At 41.5% G+C, this 21150-nt stretch overlaps 1 protein-coding gene across 2 annotated transcripts in view; it reads left to right on the top strand.

The window, feature by feature from the left end:
- csmd2 (CUB and Sushi multiple domains 2) overlaps window positions 1–21150 on the top strand; it is a 262154-nt gene that overhangs the window by 75808 nt on the left and 165196 nt on the right. For both annotated transcript variants that reach the window (XM_005728850.1, XM_013909751.1), the window contains 2 exons: window positions 6944–7138; window positions 12131–12338. In XM_005728850.1, coding sequence (XP_005728907.1) covers window positions 6944–7138; window positions 12131–12338 — 403 coding nt within the window. The remainder of the gene's footprint in view (window positions 1–6943; window positions 7139–12130; window positions 12339–21150) is intronic.

The following is a 21150-nucleotide window of genomic DNA, read 5'->3' as shown; positions in this document are numbered from 1 at the left end:
AACTTTTATATACAGTCTATAACTATGAAACATATGCATTGTATGTACAGGAGGAACACAGCAGAAGAAGATTAGAAAGTTAAGTAATTTAAAACAGTAAAATTGTTTAGGTTCTAGCCCACTGGTTTAACCTACTGGTTAATTATGTTTTAGGTCATTTAAACAGGGCATTTCTAATCTGATTTGGCTTTTGGACAAATAATAATTAGAATATTAAAGTTCATGTATTTGGTGCCACTTATTAGAGTCTTGTATCTTCCCTCATTAATCATCTGTTCATCAGTGTGCCTGCGTCCTTTCCTGCTTTGTCCCCTTGTCTTTGGGTTTCCTTTTTGGAGATTTATTTTTGGCCTGACCTGAGCTGTGCTTTGCCTGCTTGGATAACTTTTTCTTATTTTTGCTTCCTTGTTCAAAGTTTGTTCCACTCTAGTAAATTTCATTAAAGTTAATTGTTGCTTTTTATGACCTTTTTAGGTTATTATACCCCACATGCAGCCTCTCTTTCAACATAATACAAGTATGTAAACTCCTGCACAGATACATAAAGGCATAAATAGACTTAAGAGAGTTGAGTCAGGCTGAAGTCAGAGCCAGGAACTGCAATTTCTTTCAATTCATGATGGCGCAAAATCTTTGCAGCTGTTTAGTCCTTACCACCTGCCTGTTTGGATCTCTCTTGCAGTCTTGCGTGAAAATGAGTTGGATTAAATTACCGTTACACACAATCGCGTCTTTTCCCATTGTGTTGCTTTGTATTTATTTACAGTGATGTAACTTGTATGGAAGGAAATTGGAAAGAAAAAAAAGCAAATGAGACGAGTCAAGTCAGGAAATAGCAAATCTCTGCGTAGTGCATGGATTTTATTCTGCACCTCCGTAGTATCTCTCAAGCTATATTTGTGCGCATATACTTTATCTGCTCTGTTACACTGTCAATCATGCATCTTCTACTCCCATCTGATACATGGCAGAGAGAGTGATGTTGCATCAACTTTACCAAGACAGGCTCCAACCTGTGTCTCTACATCCCTTCAACATGCTTCAATGCTCTTCTTTCTTGCACTTTCTGTAATTTTTAGATATATGGTCTCTGTCCCTCCTACTACTGTCGACTTAACCAAAGTAAAACAAACAAATCTATCCTCGAACAAAGCTCTCTTTTCCCCCTATCATTTTGCTCTTGCAGTTGATGACATGCAGCTTTTTACAAAGGGATCAAAAAGTATTCATACCCTTGTTGTTTTCGATTGTTTGTTTTATTGAATTTTGGTTTATTGAATTCACATTTCAACAATGCATTTGCAGAAACGTGACTACTGCCAAAGAGTCTTCAACGGAGGACTAAAAAGGGACTGAACTCTTCATGACCAAATTCTGTTTCTGAGTTTTGTGAATTTGCAAAAAAAAAAAAGAAATCTCAAAACCGGTCGTTACTTTGCTATTATCAGTTGTTAAGTTGCTCATGTGACACCTTTTACTACACCACTACAGATTCATGATGCCTTTATTTTGCAACGTAAGCCTTTTCTAATAATTGTTTTGTGACAGATGCGTTGTGCGGTGTGCAAGGGCAGATAGCTTTTCCTTCTTCTGGAGAAAGAGAAAATGACAAATAGAGAAACAGGCTTGAACACACCCAGGAAGTGAGCACATCAATCATACTGGGGTCAAAGGCCACCCCATCTTCTGTTCTAGGAAGCAGGAATGAGTGAGGATGGGGAGTAGAGGCAAGGTGATGAAAAGAACGTGAGGGATGGATGATGCGATGGATGGCAAGGTGCCTGTGCTGATTGTTTGTGTGCACTTTGGCGTGTTCGCATACTTCTACTTCTAGCTGCTGTGTGTTGTAGAATTAGCTACACTGATGGATGAGGACGACCACTTGCAGCGAAAGCGCTTAAAGCACATGGGCTCCAGGGACAGGCCTTGTCACAATCACCCATCCAAGTGACTTATGGACCTGCCATGAGGAACACCAAATGGCTGGTGCTGTTGGGTGGGATGCAACCAGTTGGAAAGGAATAGTCCATATAACGACATGAGCCAAACTCGGTGGAAGAAATGCATGTCTCTTCTTGAAAACAGGAACTACTAAGGCCTGCTTTATTTCCTTATGAAAGCTGTAAATTGTGTGGAAAATAATTCAGATATATAAAAACATGTAAAGTTAAAGGAGAAAAAAGTGAACAAATATTTAAAATGTTATGTTGCTTTTTCCCCCCCTCAAGCTTCTCCCATTTTCTTACTTTCTATGTTTAGGATTTAGCCTGCAGGTATGAATGGAACAGACTGTGATAAATGAGCTTTTAAATGCTGGTTGTCTTTATACACCGCTGCCTCGGTATTCTAGTTTTTTTCTGTTATGTAAAGAGAGGCGTCACTTTTGCTCAACTTGTATTTTTGTTTTCTGGAGCATTCCAAAGGGAGAATAGCAAAGCCAAGACAAAAACTTCATTTCGCTTCCTTTGTGCGAAGCAAATACATCTTTTTCTATCCTGCTGCTCATTGGTAACTGCTTCACATTGTGGGAGTAAAGGCAATATTGATGATTCACCGGCAGGTTAAAAATGTATGTGCTATATCTGCGCTCCAGGCCTAGCCCTGTTTGGGGATTGCATGGGTAATGGCACTATTAGACTTAATTTACTGCCCAAACTAATAACCTGAAATGAAGAGTGTGATGGGATTATTACGTGCAGACACACAGAGACACACATGGATGTGTATTAGAGTCCATGCATTCCCATACTTAACACATCTCCACTCTGACAGTGCTGCACCCTCAGTCATTTTTAATTCAGTGAAATCAGCCAGCTGGTTCATCTCTCTGTCTCTGTCACTATTTTGCAGACACACAAATGTACACATCCAGTCTGTGTTCATGCCGTCTTTTTCTCACGCATCTGTCATCCCAGTCTAAAAATAGACCTCACAGACATTCTGACTGTAAGAAGGAAAAGCACAGGTGTAACTAATAACATTACCGATGGCTCCGTTCCATTTAGGCATGCCGGTAAGCCAACATGTACAATATCAGGGCTCTAGTACTGGCACATCTAAAATGGAACGCAGCCAGTGTTGATGCTGTTATTTACTCAAGTCAAACTGTCGGCTGTAAGAATGAGCTCTGTTCCTGTGCATCACTCCATGTTTCTGTCTTCCTCTATCCTTTGCCTTCAGTATCAAACACTCACAGTGACTTTGATTCAGACTCACATGGTTTAATGACAGGGTCAAAACCATTTCCTGCTTGGCAACAGAGCCCCCTGTGGCCAAACTGCAGCACTAAAAAAAGTCAGTCCCAGCAGCTAATATGCTAATCCAGCAGAGTCCTTGTGTATATGCTAATGTGGTAATGTTGGAAGGGAAGCTGTAATAAGGTAGCATCGGCTGGTCAAAATAAAGGCTGGGAATTGACAAGTCAGCCTGTCATTAGAGTAGTGGATTGTGCCAGAGGGAGAGTACAAAAGTACTAACCAGGTATTTTAAAAGGTAAATCAGCAGCAAGTCGCGTAGGGCATCTTTAGCGTGTGAGCAGGTGTTCTGCCTTCAACAGATGATGGGAAACACCTGCTGTGAAATCACTGATTGGGATGGAGCCAGAAGTGCAAAGTGCAGCTGTGAGTCACTACTGGTTTTACTCTTAAAAACCCTCTTCAGAAGAATAGGGAAATGTTAGGGGTGTGGAATTGGCTCAGATGTGTTGCTGTTGGTTAACAGTGTTAAAGCCAGGGCATATCCATAGATAGCAAACATACTGACTCATTTAATCAGGGAATTCTGGTTGACATGGTGAGACCAACCCATTCAGCCCTGTGCTCCATAATCACTTTACACAGTGTGTTGGTGCTTTTATGTATATTTGTGCATCTACGGATCCAATGTATAAATACTGGAATGTATTAACTTTCTCTGACATTTGCAAATGAAAGTAATTTTTTATTCTGTCAGTCAAAAATACCTTCTTCCAAATATGAAAATTAAACATGAAGATACTTTATGTAAAGATTCAGTGCAGAGTTTAATTCAAACGTTGACCACAAGGGGCAGTGTTTTACCTGTTAAGGCCTTTATACACCGGACACATAAAACCCATGTGAATATTTTGCATGTTACAAATATGGATCAGACTCACCTACTTATCCTATCTTAATAGGGCAGCCGTTCGCACTGGCCACATAATTTTTCTGGACAGATTTGCCAATTTTTTACATTTTTTTAAAGTTCACACAGTTCAACACTTCTCCGGGTCAATCGGCTCTCTGAAATGACTTCTCTGCCTCCTCACGTGTGGCCCCACCTCTGCCAACAAGAGTTCAAACTGAAATTCTTCCTGCTCCTGCCTTCTCATGAGAATTGGACAAACCCAGACTCTCCTTCTGTTTTTTGTTTGTTTGTTTTTTTACCTCATTATCGCTTGATGTGAACTTAATTTAGGATTATTTCTCCACCTCTTAGTGGTACAAATGGTATTGCATAAAGGCACAGCCTGACCAGTTTGACTTCAGTTAATATCCTTTCAACACAATACTGTATGTATTGTGTTGAAAGGATATTAACTGAGTGGCTGTGTCTTCACATTCTGTTAATAACCTTTATTAGTTTTCAAAGTTTTGAAACTATTTTTACACACAGGAATTTACAATGAATATCTTTAAGCAGATGCCTTATTGTGTTTCTTTAAGAAATCTTGCTCATGCTATGATTTTCAGTCCTGCAAATATGAACACAGACAGTTAAAATTTGTATCTAACCATGACTTAGATATGAGTTCCACCTTCGCAATCATATTTTTTTTCTTACCATCTGAATCAACCCATGTAAGCTGTTTACACATATAAACTCCTGAAAATGTCAGGAGGATACAGTTGGAAAGCTGTCTGAAGTTGTCTCTCAGACAATGTTCCGACAACGTCTAGCACACAGCGGGGTGCAGTTTGCATCAGCCGCTTTCTAGCTACTGGAAACACTGCGGTTAACTGCAATAATCTTACATTGACGCAAATCATGGGTATCAGACGTCACAAGAACCAGGGTGCATGCATTTTAAACAGTGTAATGTCTGACTTGGAATGTCTGGAAAAGTTCAGAGCTGCAGTGCATTTGCAAAAAACAGCTGTAGGCAATCCTGACTTGAACTACTGTATAATGTATTCAGCTTAAAATGAGGAATAAAATTAGGAGGAAGGCGAGGTTGGCGGTGTCAAAAACACACATGATGTTCGAGAAGGAGCCCGGGGTTTGTGTGAGACTATTTTTAAGTTTAGTTTTACTTTTATTTTCGCTTGCTGTTACATCTGTGCAACAAAACTACTTGGTTAAGGTTAACAAGAGACTATAGTTTAGGTTAAAATATACCGGTACATAAAGTGGCTTGTGACACATTTTAAAACTTAACTAAAAGTTGTAATAAGCTACTTACATTAACAACATTTTCTTTCCGTTAGCTTCACACCTGGGAGTAGCAGAGTATGCTCGCACACACACAAAGACATTTCAAATCGCACTCGTAGAGGTCATGTTTTTTGTCTGCTGCGTGGACTGGACACAAACTGTTTGCAGTTTATTTACCAGCCAGTTAATTCCACAGCTCAAGCTCTGTAGAATGCACTATGGGGTGAAATGATTGATCCGTCCTTGTTAGACCTTGCTGTAAGCAAGTCTTTAGCTTAGACTAGAGTGAGGAAACCTGAAACATGAAAACAAACAATCACAAGAAAGAAAAAGAAAAAAAAGATAAAAAGGAGGTTTTAGGGTTTGACTTAAAGCATTTCTTGTGTGTCAAAGCAGCACAACAAAAAGATCATTGCATTATATTTTTCCCAAGAAAAGGATCACAAGAAGCATCTTAACATGCCAGTCATGCACTCATCTTTATGAATGTTAAGAGCTAGTTATTTAAACAAATGACAAACATTTTCTAATTAAAGAAAAGGCAAAATTTTCTTAAGACGTGCTTTTTTCTTGGGCAGTCAGTAAGAGAAGACTAAAAATATTTTATTTATTTATTTTTTGGTAATACTTTATAGAGCTGGAGACATTAGATAGGATAAAAAAAACTTGAGTGTGGTTTGAGCACGATGGCGAGGTGCCAGCGAGCTGTGTTTCTCTGTAGGAGCCATTCTGTCCTCGCTGGAGTTCAACCCAGTTCCTGTTGAGGGACTGAGCTTCATCCAAAGTCCAGCACATGTTCTGGCCAGGTCCCTCGCTGTGTGGGAGTGTGTGACCGGGACAGTAAGCTGGGTGACACAGAGTACGTGTGTGTGTGTGTGTGTGTGTGTGTATGATGTATGTTTGGTCATTGCCCTTTTGCTCACACTCTAAGGATTTACTGTCTGAAATGCAGAGCAAAGCTCTAATCCACTGCACTCCTATATAGTACTGTAGCAGTGTGACTTAGCTGTTCAGGCGTAAGTCATTAAGGTACATGGACACTGTGTCTTTCACTGGAACATAACATGAGCTCACAGACACGAGATTGGCTGAACTTCCTCTGAACTTGATTTACATAATAATACATAATTAGTCAAGGTTCTACCAATAGTGAGCGTGCTCCTTTGCATGCACCTACATGATTGCACAAGCAGTGATGGTCAACATAGCGTGCTCAAGCGACTACCCTGATAGGTAAAACAGCACTTAGTGCATTTGGAATTTCTCGACTATGTCAACTTCTGTCGGAGCTCTGCTACTACATTTAACTATGTGCACACATCTCAGAAGATACGGTTTTATCTGTTTATCTGTTTGTTTTGGAAAGATGTTGCTGCTTGGGTCAGAAATGTTGCCATGAACAGATGGCTCTGTGTGTCGTTATCTGTCATCAGACTTTCCCTCGTTTTCTGGCCCTTGGCAGTGCTAACGTGATGCAGTGCCACATACTTTACCACAACCCGCCTCGTTTACTGTCAGTTTTCTCTCTCCCCCCCTTCTATTTCTACAGCTTTGCCCAGCTACACTTGTGGTAATCCTGGAAAGCTACTCAACGGCCACCAGCAGGGGTCTACTTTTAATATCGGGGACAAGATCCGCTACAGCTGCAGCCCGGGCCATGTACTAGAGGGTCATACCACCCTGTCCTGCCTTGCCACTTCAGCTGGTACTGCTGCCTGGGATTTCCCCCTTCCTTACTGCAGAGGTAAGTAGGAAGCTCAGCAGAAGGCCGTCTGTTATAAGAGACCTTTTGGCTAAATTTTTACATGTTAATTGAATCTGTTTTCAGTGCTTTTGCGTGAACTCTTCAGAGATATTTGAGGTCTTTCATTTATTTTTATGGAAAAAAGTTCATTCTTTGTTTAAAAGAAAGAAGAAAAAGAAACAAGAAATCTGCTTTGGTTATGTCTACTAGTTGCTATAAAAAATAACTGACCTTGTTTTTGGAATGAAGAGCAATCGGTCTCACTCATTTAGTCTTTTCTCCACCAGGTGGATAAACCAGCTTCTCCAGCCCACATGCACCGACATATAGTATATTTACACATGCCTCTACATGACCTGACACTGGTTTTCGGTGGTTATTCTGATATCTTATTTACCATGGCAGGACCTCATGTGTTAGCTCCCAGTCAGGCGCTCGTGCCAGTTGTCCTTCCCTGCAAGCATCCCTGTGGCAGCGACACCTGCCAGTGCATGTTGTTTGCCACAACATGAGGATTCTTGAAAATACTTACACTGTAGGCAAAAGTGACACTATAATACTTCAGTTTACAAGATTGGTCTTTGAATAAAAGATTAATTCCTAGAAAACTGCTTGACCATCTATATTCATTTGCTTTCTTGTGTGTGTGTGTGTGTGTGTGTGTGTGTGTGTGTGTGTGTGTGTGTGTGTGTGTGTGTGTGTGTGTGTGTGTGTGTGTCACTGTGTCCGTGTGGCCAACGGTTTGTGTCAGTGCGCCTGCTGAGCAGACCGCTGAGACTCTATGCCATCTGCAGCCATGCCGGGAGTCAGGAAGCCCACATAGGAGCACACATGGCTGGGCACCACGCGCCAGCACAGTCCCCCCACCCTCCCTATCACACGCAGGCACATGCACATGCCTTTTCTCCACATCAAAATGGGAGATTATTTTGCATGCATTTCAAAATCACGGTTCTTTGTAATTTATATTTTCTTGACGATAACTTTGTCCCCTCTTTCATTTCTGTTTGCTTCCTAGAGAATTTCTGTTTAGACCCCAATTCAGCTTTGTCAATCTCCTCACCCCATTCCCACCAAGGCTCCATCCTGGGGGGGAAAAAAAATCACTCAAGCACTCAAGGATGTGATTATGTCACCTTTTCAGCAGAAATTACACGCCAACAAGTTTTAGAAACTGGCAATTTCCCCTGTGATTAATTGAGGTCTCCTGGTGCCACATAAAAGTCAACGTGTACACCTGAGTGCTCCTTCATAATGCATAAGTGTATTGTTAATGTCACTCCAATTATAGAGCCTGCCCATATGTGCTAGAGCAGAACTTGCACTGTACTTTGGGAGCAGAGAGAACATTTTGGCACAGTCACCATTCTGGACACAGGAGAGGACCAACGTGCCAGCACTGTCGGGCCAAAGATGATAAGCGAGCCGTTGATGACACAGATAATGTTTTACATTTCCTGTCTTGTGCCCAATTTGTTTTTTTCTTTAGCTGTGAGAAATGTCATTGCTTATCATACGAGTACACTTATAAAGGATTTAACATCAGTCTTTTATTCAGATTTTAACACCCTTTCCATCTCCACTGTCGCCCTTTTCTGAGCTTTTCTGTGCTCAGACCCACGCCTCATCTCTCTTGCTTTTTTTTTTTTTTGCTGCATATCTTTCCAGAAATAAGCTTACTTCTGACAAGTTCTAAATGTCAGTGCACATACCTGCAGCATCACACTGACACAACTTTTTATGTTTGGTGTGTACGCATCCATTATCCTGCTTATTGCAAAGACACTCTGACTTTTAGTTGTAGTCGGTCACATGTAATTAGAAAGTCCCAGATATAGCTTTCATGATTTCTGCTGGTCTTATATAAGGATTGATTTCTGGATGCATATTAAACACTAATGTGTTTTTATAGCTTGCATGCATCAGTCATGCTTATGTCTTATATCTTGCCATGACTCTCAGAGCAATCGAAGCAGCTCCTAACATTTAATAGAGAACCATGACATCCTAAGTGACAGGCTGAAAAATGCACTGTTCAACCGTGGGAAGCAGTCTGACATCTACAATTGACTGAAGAAAAAAATTAAATAAGTTTCTGCACACCTCACATACTGAACGGTTCAGAAGTTTTTTGGGGAGCGGGCTTTGGCTTCATATACTCTGTGGGTACAACCCGCTTTGGCTCCGTTGTCGTACAGTGCTTGCATCGGCCGGTGCCGGCTGCGAAAATTCAGAGAGTGACGGGGAAAAGTCAAGGTGAAGGCAAGAGTGAGGAGTCGGAGACTTCCCTTCAAGTGTGAAGAAACAGTCCTGTGTGGAATATCAATGCACTTCCTCATCCTTTTTTCTGTCTGCATTCTACTTCCTGTCACTCCAACTGCAACGATCACCTCTCGCCCCTCCCGCCATGCGCCTCTCTTCTCTCTTCATCGTCCACTCTCCTCCTGCACTTTTCCCTTACCCAGCCTCGCATGTCACCTGTCATCCTCTTCATCCCCTTCTTTTCCCCCTTCTGTCGTAGTTTCACTTCTATTGAGGTTCACACCTCACAGGTTTCCACTCGCCCGTACACTCTCCTGCCCTCCCTCAGGGGGAGTGTGGTGGTGACAGGTAGAGTGGATGATAGACAGGGCCAGACACTTTTGATCTCCTCCTCCCTTCTTTACCGCCACACACAGCTAGTTGGCCACTCGATATAATGAATCCCACTCCGCGGTGATGCAGATATGTCCTCAGAGACGCTCACACATGCGCGCATACACACACACCCTTCACAAGTACTGTGGAAGTGTCGTTCAAAACTTCTTTTGACGTGTCCCCTCTGTTCCCAGATTTGTGAACTGATCTATAAATGAAAGAAGGCTGTATTTCAGGCAGTGTCACATGCTGCATTGTTCACAGCTGTAATGAACATATCAGAAGCTGGCATGGGGAGTTAACCTGGCAACATTTTAAATGCATGCGTTATTATTTAATGATCTCCTTAAAGCACCGTTGAGGCGGGAAAGAGTTGCTTTGATTAACACAAATCTGAATTAATCAGAATTTAATCACTTCCCCCTACGTTGCATTAAGTTGCATCATGCTGCTTTCCCCGCTTCCTGACGACTGTAAGAGCACTGTAGGGCATTTTGAAATCCTATGACTTCTTTCTCTCTGGCCTATGGCAAAAATTGCAGACAAAGGAACAATATGCTGTAACTCACTACACAATTTCATGCTTCTGAGCTTGGAAATATGCAATTGAGCCTGCGGCAGAAAGATAATGTGTAGCCAAAAAATAAATAAAATGTAAAAAAAGAGGAAAAAATATTATTATTATTGTTACTGTAAATTGCAATAAATAAGGCTAGGAAGCCATATCTGTTGCTGGTCAGTGGTTCCGTGTTAAATCCAGAGTCAAATTTAAAATCGTCACATCATCGTTCTTAAATAATCAAGCCCCATCTTATTGAAGACTTTATCCAAAGCACCATATCACCCCGACAGAACACTTTGCTCTCAGACTGCAGGCTTACTTGTGGTTCTTATGGTATATATTAGGCTGCTGGGGGCTTTCCATCACGCACTGAGCGTTTCTTGGCTTATCACTTTTCACTCTCTATGTTAAAAGTGGTGAGTAACCCCCAGTGTACCTCACCTCTGATGGGTTGTGGCAGATGGCTGCCTCTCCTTGAGTGTTGTTCAGCTGGAGGTTTCTTCCTGTTAAAAGGGAGTTTTTCCTTCCTACTGTTGCCAAGCACTCATTCACAGGGGGTCGACTGATTGTAGGAATTTTTAAAAAATGAATTGAAACAGTTTTATGATGCTGGTCAACAACCTCTTTTCTCAAAACAGTTTCAAGATAGTTTGTTTGTTTGGTGTCATGGAAACTGAGACATCTACAGATGTTTTCATCTGTGTGCTGATGTTTTCTTGTCCTATTAGCCTTTCTTCAGTAATTGCATTCATATTTGTTGGCAGTCCTGTATCAATCAGTATACTGGAAAATCCTTAATTAAAAGTTCTCTTCTTACATGATATTCACCTTGTATATCTTATAAATGTATTCCTAACAGGTGGAAAGTTTACGGTACCGCCTAGGTTCTTTTCCAAAGAAATGGACTAAAAAAGTTATAGAATATAATTTTGGAAGATGTTGAAATAAATCATATAATTGTTGTCATTGGAAAAGTTTGCTTCCAAGACCCTGATAGGAGAATAAAAATATATAAATAGCATCCATTTTCAAAAGGCATTAACCATGTTTGAGAGGGATTTTTGTCAATATGAACTCATTTTGTGTAAGCCAGAAACTACCCCATCAAATTTTATTATGATAGCTTCAACAGTCAAACGTGACCTTTGACTGCAGTTAAGCTGCAGTTTGTTTATTAGCGTTTAACTTACCTCGCTCGCCAGCTGCTTGCCAGTTGTCTGTACACTAGGGTTTCCTGACTCCTCATATCTCTTTGTGGCATCTCTGATTACCAACAGCATTGGTGTGGGCAGCATGGAAGGCTGACATGCACCCCTGGGGTAGTACTATCCACCCTCCATGACGCACAATGTGTGTTCCCAAACACAAAAAAATAAGGCATGAATGAAAGACAAACATGCAAACCAGGAGTTTATTTCACACTTTCAGTATGAAGTAACATTTTGATGCTGACTTTCACAGCTGATCGATTTAGCTTAGTTAACATAAGTGGATGGATATCAGCTGAACAGCTAAAAGAGTATGAGATCAAAGCATTTTTGTCCTTACCAGATTCTTGCCAGTTTGTTTTGCCCTTCCTGTGTAAAATATCTAATAAAAATCACCTTGAGTGACGAGTTGTTGCCGAACACGTCGACCAACGTTAATCCCCACCACCATTATCTATCTGCGCAACCCCTCTGTACACATTCAGCGATCGGTACGCCTCACACTCACGTGTCTGTGATTATTTTTGTTTTGCAAAGATTTTTCTTCTGATATTAATTCTTTCACAACTCTGTTTCTCTCTGCAGCGGATGACGGATGTGGAGGGACACTGCGGGGCCAGAGTGGGGTGATAACTACTCCCAATTACCCATCTGAATATAACAACAATGCCGACTGCACCTGGACTGTGCTGGCTGAGCCAGGAGACACCATTGCCCTGGTTTTTTCTGACTTTCAGCTGGAGGATGATTATGACCTGTTGGAGGTCAGCGGCACTGAAGGTTCTTCGCAATGGTGAGTAGTCAGCTTGCGGCATTTATCTGGGGAGAGAGCTGAGAAGGGGGGAGAGGTAATGCACCACAGGCATGCAGGCTTTTTTTTTCAGGTGGTCGAATGAGTGTGGTGAAGTATAGTTGGAAGTGGATCGGTGTTACTGTATGTAGGTCTGGTGGAGCTGGATCATAGCTGTTACTAGCTTCAAAATGAAATAGGGCGATAACAGTAATTTGTTTGATAGGCAGCACCTAGCTTTTATATTACAAACTCAGCCTGGGTATATCATATGGTCTCTGGTTCTAAAGTGTAATTTGAACACTCAATCATGGTCACACGCTCGCACTCATTCTCTCGATTACTCAGTCTCGCACAAACACACATGCTCGGCTCTAATGATGAAGAGATAGGATGTCCTGGCGTCAGCGTGGGTCTCTCACCATCTGTGGCAGCTCCTCCTCTCTCTGACAACTCTCTCAGCTCAGGAAGTAATTAGAGAGCTCGATTACCACCGCCAGCCGTAAAGTGTTGTTTCACCCCCATTCTCGCGGAAACAGAGAGAAGCCCGCGTGAGCACAAACGATCATGCACGCTAAAGCATTCACACTTTCAGCTACACTTTAATATATTTGCACTGCCGCTTAAAGATTTGTTGCAAACAGATGTATTCTTTCACACATACACACCGGCGTTTTGTGCCTTCCGAGACCACACATAGCCAAGCTTAGCTTGAAAAACAAATATATATTTATATATTGGTTGAATAGAGGTAGATGCATTTTTATGCATCAGGAAAATCTGCCATGCTGCCTTTGTCTCGGATATAATATAAAAATGCAGGTTTAGTTTCAGGATTGTGTCGGAGACAGACAGCTCAGATAAAAAAAAGAAAGACAGAAGACTTTGGAGTTAGAGCCACAGGCAGTTGGCAGGAAAGGACAAGCTATTTAACACTTGAGACACAGGCTCTGAGAGACAGAGAGGAGGGAAAAAAGACTGTTGATAAGGGAAACAGGTTCAGAAAGAATATATGAGAAGTCATCTCAGAGTGAGAGGGCCCTAGGAAACCTCATGTCGGTTTCACTCATTCGCTTAGTAGTTAAGCAAAAATACTTCCCAAGAAGAACTTGATTGACTCTGAGCGGTCTTAGAACTGAAAAAATTCTGCCTAGTAGTCTGATATTAAAGTCTCTTTGAATCTTTGCTTGGCCAGTGGAGAGCTGATCGCTTCCTGGGCTCCCACAGACCGCCGCCTGACTGTGCTTCTTTTGCATATTTTACGATGTCATCAGCTTCTTGTCCTAGACTTTGATTTGCTCTATGTTGTCATGGGGAAGCGCCCAGTTCTCTACTGGCTGTGTCATCTTTGTGGCAGTTGTTGCCAGTGGCGTCTATGGTAGTGCACCTGCAGCATGGCTTTGCTGTCTTAAAGAACAAGGAAGAGCAGAAGGGAGTAAGTCACTAGAGAGGAGGCAGAAGGGCTTTGGCAAGTGATGGATACTGCAAGTCACAGTTGATCATGCACATTGGAAGGAAAAGGAAGTACAAGAGACAGAGGACACGATGCAGACAAGCTGGCTTGCATCTATTGTTTCACTTTTTTTCTCCTGTTTCGCTAGCTTAAGTGTTACCCACATACTGTACCACTGATTTGTAAAAGTTTTGGCTATTTTTTCTCATTTTTAAAAACTCATCAGCCCACTTTACCTCCAATGTGTCGAGGTAGTGAGCAGGGAGTACTAAGGATGTGGAGAAAGTGAAGTGAATCACAGCGAGTATTACTATGGAAGAATGTGGCCCGGTCTTATGAATTGCATTTTCTGCTACATAATGTGAGCAGCTGGGTGCTGGTTTACTTAGGGAAAAGATAGCAGCAGGATACAATATGAGAAGAAGATAAACCATAGGAGGCGATGTGATGCTCAGGGCGTTGTTCTGCTTGTAAACCTTTGGTCTTGGAATTCATTTTAATTTAGCTTGGGCACCAACCTAAACATTGTGCATCCTCATGGCAGTGGTTTTCCTTAATGTGCCTGGCCAAAAAAAAACCTTTCAGGGATGATTTGAGAAGAGGGTTGTAACCTCGTGTGTTTGTGTGAAGCTCAATGCTTCTTTCTCAACAACTCTCCAAGAAGAGGACAAAGATTATTATTAATGTTGTGGCTGATTGGTGAGGGCAAAAGAGGGATGCTATGGTACAGCAGTAAAGGAATGAGCAGACACTAGTGATGACGTGTGAAAGGAAGGGCAGGACCTTTGAAGAAGAGGGTGGACGTGAAGTTGAGAGATGGGTGCAAGGATTGAAAACTCAGCTGGTGGCCAATTAGAGAGGTCAGGCTTGGCTGTTTGATGACGCTGACCTAAAGCCTTTCTGCTCTCAGTGAATGAATGGATCAGTGAACCTTCAACTCAGTGGGGCTTGACGGTTGATGATGCGCTCTCTCTCTCTTCCTCATCATGCAAATACGCTCTCTGATTTCATCACACTGGTGTGTACACAGCTGCTAAGCTTAAAAGCTGTTTCTGTATTTCAGATCTTATGGTTTACAGTTTAGCTCCAAAGGGTCATGTCGCTAATATGAGAATACTTGTTTTTGTTTGTTTTTTTTACATTTTTTAATCTTGTATTACTTTCCATTGGCTTTAAGAAATATATCACTATAAATTACTGGTATTTGCAAATGACAAGAACGCTTTCTTGTTCTTGAGTGGGTGATGTCGGTCTCCCTCTATCCGATTGCAAATGTTGTTCAATATGTGGGAATCTGTCTGAACTTTATTGATTGATACCTGACTGACAGGTTCATTGATCTGACACAAAAAAGAAGGGCCAAGAGATCGTGGTCAAAACCATGCTTCCCAGATCGATCCACAGCATTTTAAACTAAAGCAAGTCAAGCTTGCATGTTCTGAGTTTCTTTGTTGCGCTCACGTTTGTTTGTATATGTGTTGGTAAAGGGAGAGAACGAATCACAATTAACACCATCATTCACCAACAAGGACGTCACCTCTGTGAATATCTGAATGTGATCTTGATAGGATGCGATCTCTACCATCCTGCACTTTAATTGGCGGTTCCACGGAATTAGCATTCTGAAGAGGCGGCAGAAAAAGACAGCTCTGAACACCAGCTCCACAAGCTGAGATGTGCATGTGGATTGAATGTGGCAGCGGGAAAGGCCTGGTAAAAATGGCAAGTGAATTAGGTGAATTCTGCCTCTGCTCAGCGGTACCCTGACAGGACTTCTTCACTGTTGCTTGCCCAGGGGAACACATTACTCTGCTATTACACTGTTTGCATCCACATTGATTTTCTTCCCCATCACCATCCACTTTGAGGCAATGTAAATAATGCCCGATGCTAACCAATTGCCAGATCCTCATTTGCCCACTAGCTACTAAGTGGAACTCACAGCTATTTGACTTGTAATTTTCTTAGGTGCTCAATTGTTTTTCAAAGCACTATAATACATTTTCATCTACCAGCAGTGCTCTCTTGAGATGTTGAAAGGAACTCCCACAGCAGCTTGAATACTGTAAATAGAGAGTATAAAGTGCCTAAATCTGTACTTGAAAGAAGTCTGAATATTGGCTTTATTCCCTCGGTTCTACAAAAAAAGATTATGTAAAAAAAATGCCACATCACAGTTAAGCGATTGCACCATTTTAAAGAAAGTGTTTCCAAACAAAAACTTAAATCATTTTCTTTTCTATCTTGGTAACTTTTGCAAACTCTTTCTGTTTCCCAGGTGATTTTTTTTTCTTTCTTTATGCATCCATCTCTGACAACACATTGCTCCCTGGGAAAATGCAACTTATTTCTTCCTGTTTGGAGATCTGAGAGCCCATTGAGTTTTGATCCCTCTAGGTAACCTCCTGCTTTCTCGTGTCTGTTTTAACTCCACGCCTTTATGGAATTGAGACGCTGACATTTAGCCAGCCTATGGATTATCCCCGGCGTGCTGATTTGTGTCAACCTGTCCCAACCTGGCGATGGGAGCGCGTCCGTGTGTGTACGAGAGAGGCAGAAAGAGATAAAGAGTTGCCGGAGAGGAGTGCAGAACACTGGATATATTGATTGGCTGTTAGGTTGACTCACCTGAGAGTGAGTGAGTGAGTGAATGAGTGGTCTTTGGAAAAGCTTTCTAAGTCCGGGGGCTGTTTTTCTTTTGTTTCCAGAGAAATGAGTGTGTTTCGTTTTTGTGGAGATAAATGCTTCTTTCTTCTCCTTCTATAAAAGACAGTGGAAAACTTGTTTTTTTTTCCATGTCAGGGCTCGTGAGATTTCCTAAACTCAGCTTTTTTACTCAAGATGATCATTTTCCTGCTTTGTATACAGTCATGTGCGTGTTGTATTACAGCTGTGAGAGTTGTTACCGTATGCAGATGTGTCATGAACATGCCAACTGCTGTTCGCCATGAGGAAAACACATTCATTAGTCACACCCTCCCACTGGGACTCCTCTGCAAAGCTGCTATTTTTTTATGTTATAAAACGGTCACGGCGAGAGTGTGTGTGGAAGTGAGTGATTGTGCGGCTTCTCCGGTGAACAGCGTTTGACTGACAGTGCAAGAAAAGGTGATTACGCACTCATGCTTTGCTTTAAAACACAATTATATGTACATTTGGGCACACAGACAGCGATTTCCAGCATCTGAATACAGGTCATTTGCAGCGTATGGAGGGGCATTTTGCATAAATATGTGTACTGTGTCACGGTTGAGTGGGCGCTTTTTCTCATTGTGAATGTTAAATACATTTCTTATCCGTTTCCTATGCTCGGGCCTGTTTTTGCACAAAACCGGCTGCTGTAGTAAAGCAAACGTTTTGCTTCGGAGCTTTATCCATAAATCACCAAATCGCTAGGCAGGTCATGTCACACTGGTACAACTTTCCCTCTCAGTGTCTCAGTGTCTTTGTTTCTCAGACATTATGTCTCGTAACTGTGTTGTTACTGTAAGGCATTTTAATGGCTGATTTTAATGGTCTAATTTGTCAACTGAAATCCAGTAACCGGGGCTGTTATCGGAAATCCCGCGTACAGATCATCTAAGATAAAAGTAAGCTCAGGAAAATGGGTAGAAAGTGATAGATATGGCAAGTTTTCAAGAGTTAAGCTTGCTACCCGTACCATATGGAAAGATTTGCCTTTGAAACACAGGTTACTGTAGACAAGTATTGGCTTTTACTGTCTGTGAAGGTTCTCAGTCATCCAGGTCATCGTAGTCAAAGGAGCTTGCAAAGAAACGCGTCTGGACTTCTTTAAGTTGCTTGAAGACGTTTCACCTCTCATCCGAGAAGCTTCTTCAGTTCTAAGGTCAAATGGTGGAGAGTCCCAGATATAAACCTAGTGGGAGTATCCCCCCACAGAGGGACAAAAGGACCCCCTGATGATCCTCTAATTGCCTGAGCCAAGGTGTGAAAGGTGTGAAACTGGGTGTGGGTCTTCAAGCAACTTAAAGAAGTCCAGACGCTTTTCTTTGCAAGCTCCTTTGACTATTGGCTTTTACTGTTTTTCTCTTTGCCTTTTTTCTGCACACTTGTGCTATAATCACTTAACTGACCATGTGGACGGAGTAGAAAGATGGTAGAGCTGTCCACAGCTTTTTGCTAGGGACAAGAATGTGATCACAAAGTGCAAATTTCACCCAGGACAGAAGCAACTGCTGCAAAACAGTTTCTGCAACATCACATGCTAACACAAAGCATCTTGATGTGTGCTTAATCATGATGGTAAGAAAATGTCACATGTAGAAAGCTCATTTCTTGAAAAATGAAAACATTTCTCCCACTAAAAACGTAAAGTCCAGATGAACACGATCTACTTCCTGGGCTAATAAAGAAGAGAGATTTAACAGCTTCGTGCATACCGAGCTCAGCCAAGTAGAAAGAGCCTGATCTTCAACAGGTAACAAAAGCAGTAGTGATGGTCAGGCTTATAGCTTTACAGCATTCACGCTTCTCCAGTAGAATTGCTGCCGAGCCCCGTTAAGTGCTCTTTGGGCTGGTTTTCAGCGTTGCTGTCAGTTTTGTGTTAATATTTAAATACCAAAGGGGAGATTTTTTTTTTTTTGTCTTCATTAGGATCAGGATTTATGTCAGTGTGTGGGACTGTTGCCTGAGGTTTATACTGCTAAATGGCTATATGGCAATGTATCTCACACCAAGTTACAGAGTAATGCAAAAGTAATGTAACCAGTGGTTTAACAAATTCATTTCTCCAGGGAATAATTAACGCCATGCAATATATAATGCATCACTTTTGGATGTGGATTTATGTTCTATTGGAAAGGCTTGTCTGCATAACTAAAGTCCCACAACTGCACTCTTGTAAACTTTTTCATTTAAAAGCTTATGGGACTAAAATGAAAAATACCTCAGGGCTAATGGTTATGATGCCCTGACACCTCAAGGATCTCACATCAGAGGCAATGAAAAGATGTGCTATCTGTCTACAAATGTCACGCCCTCTTATTTAGCAGCAGCTGTATCTCAGTTTCTTTCTATCTTACACACACATGGTTTCTTTGTTAACCTCCAGACCGTAGCTGTGTCTGCCTTTAAACTTTATTTTTGCCTACCAGTTGTCAAAATCTTAGCTCTGCTTGTTCCTGAATGTCTGAGCTCCCATTGTGTACTTCTTTTCTAGCTTTTTTTTTTTTTTAGCTTTCTACACTCAAGCACAGTTTTGCTTATTAGCCTTTGCTTGACCATTGGATCAATAGCTCTTGTTGCCAGTCGCGCCACTGTGGGCCTTCAAAGTTTGCTGGAGTTCAGATTTATGAGCAGCAGCACTTGGTTGAGGACTCAATCTGCAACGTGCCATTGATCAAAGCAGCATTTATGATGAAGTTTGTGCCACCCGCCAAGAAATTCTCCAGCTGAACATTATCTCCAACACCTGGTGCCATGCTGCAGATTGGCTCACCCCAGCACTCTACACCGTGTTACTCACTCTGTCACATTGCTCAGGCTAAGAGCTGGAGAGGAGAGGGTATGTTTGAGTGCAGAGAGTAAGGTTAACAAAAAACAAAACAAAGAAAAGCTCAGCCATGGATTCTATCAACCTCCCTGGCTTGCATGTGCATACCTGTGTTTTCTCAAGGTGACTATTTCCGTTCCACTGGCAAAATTACACCTCAGCACACATGAAGATTGGTGACTAATATGCAGCTTTAATTGTCATTGATCATCCGTGTTATGTTTAAAAACAGCAGGTGCAGCAGCTTATTAGTCAATATTCCATGTAAACCGGAGCAGCCGGTGCAGCAGTGTCTGTGTAAGCATGTCTAGCCATGTGTTACCTCACCCCCATCCCAGTGACACCAGAGAGCACACAGAGGTTGGAGGTAATGTGGCAGATCACTCTGCCCTGACTGGGTGTCTTTTTAGTTGTTTTTACCAAGCACTGCACCGTTGGGATCCAATATGTTGCTTTTAGTAATCACATAGATGCACTAATGGCTTATAATTTGTACACAGAGGCATATTTAAGTTACAAACACTGGCACCCTGGGCCTCCAAATGGACTGGATGTCTTTTTAAAGATATATCATTTCATTTATGCCAAAAATATTTCAGAAATAACTTTAATAAACACCTCTTCCATCGCGGCTTCAAGGGAGAACTTGAATACTAAAGTACTGTCCGCATCACTGCAGTAGTGCATTTATGACAATAACAAAACATATTTTTGAAATAATCCTCTTATCCAAGTTTTTTTTTTTTTGACAGTTTTTTAGTTGTAATCCCCGAAGCTTTTCATCGTCTTTGCTTAACAGTCACGTCTGTCTTCCTTCTTCCTTTCTAATTATTTAACTAATTATATTAACAGAGAAAGGTCATCTATCAGTATGGTCAAAACCACAATGATGCTCTTGTTTTCTGTCTTTCATCATCTGTCACCCCTGTGAAACTAATTGTTTTACGCTCATGTTTGATCTGCAGCTTCTACTGATGCTTCATCCACAGCTTGCTTTGATCCCTTAAATCACGTCCTGGGTCAAGTGCAGATAACCTTAAGAAGGATGGTTTACTTCAGAGGCTCTTTTGTTGTGGTGTGATCAAAAGACGCTGTATGGAAATTTATATTGACGACTTTTGGTCAACACCATTGTTCTCTGCCAGGGTTTTGTACCCTTGGGCGTCTGAGCACCCTGATGTTTGAGGTCCATAAGCACATACCTGCAACATACAGCTGAATCCCAATCAGGCACCTCTTCTGTGGAACAAGCTGCCAGATTTGGGAGATAGAAACCCTCCCTAAAAAGATTAGGCTTAAATTTTTCCTTTTTTTAAAATAAAGCATATAGTTAGTGTAGGATCAGTTAACCCTAACCCCGGTTCTGCTGAATGTTTCTCCAGTTAAAAGAGAGTTCTTTCTTTCCACTGTTTTGACATTAATTGCAGGATCTTTACCTTACAATATAAAGCACCTCGAGGTGACTGTTGTTGTGATTTGGGACTATTTAAATAAAGTTGAATTAATTTGAATTTCAGCTGGTGGCACATTGTATATTTCTGCTCTCCCTTCCTTTTTTTTAAGCAGTTAACAAAAGGAAAAGTGAAATAAAAATAACGTCAATTTCTCAGGACAACCTAGAAAAAGGTTGTTATTCCTTTAACTTTCTCCAAGTATGATTGGTGCAGCACTGGGTGTCACAGAGCTGTAAGGGGTGTCACTTCGGTCAATTAATCAATCACAGTTATTAGCTCCGATAAAACAAAAGGAAGAAGTAGTGGGAAGAGGAGAGCAATGTATGAAATCAATTGGCCAAAAGTGCTGCAGTCAGTGGTCTGTCACAGAGGAAAATGGAGTTTCATTTTAAATTG

Source organism: Pundamilia nyererei, unplaced genomic scaffold (assembly GCF_000239375.1).
Source record: "Pundamilia nyererei isolate P.nyererei 1_Seehausen unplaced genomic scaffold, PunNye1.0 scaffold00030, whole genome shotgun sequence".
NCBI lineage: Eukaryota > Metazoa > Chordata > Actinopteri > Cichliformes > Cichlidae > Pundamilia > Pundamilia nyererei.
This window is presented reverse-complemented; position numbering and strand designations above follow the sequence as displayed.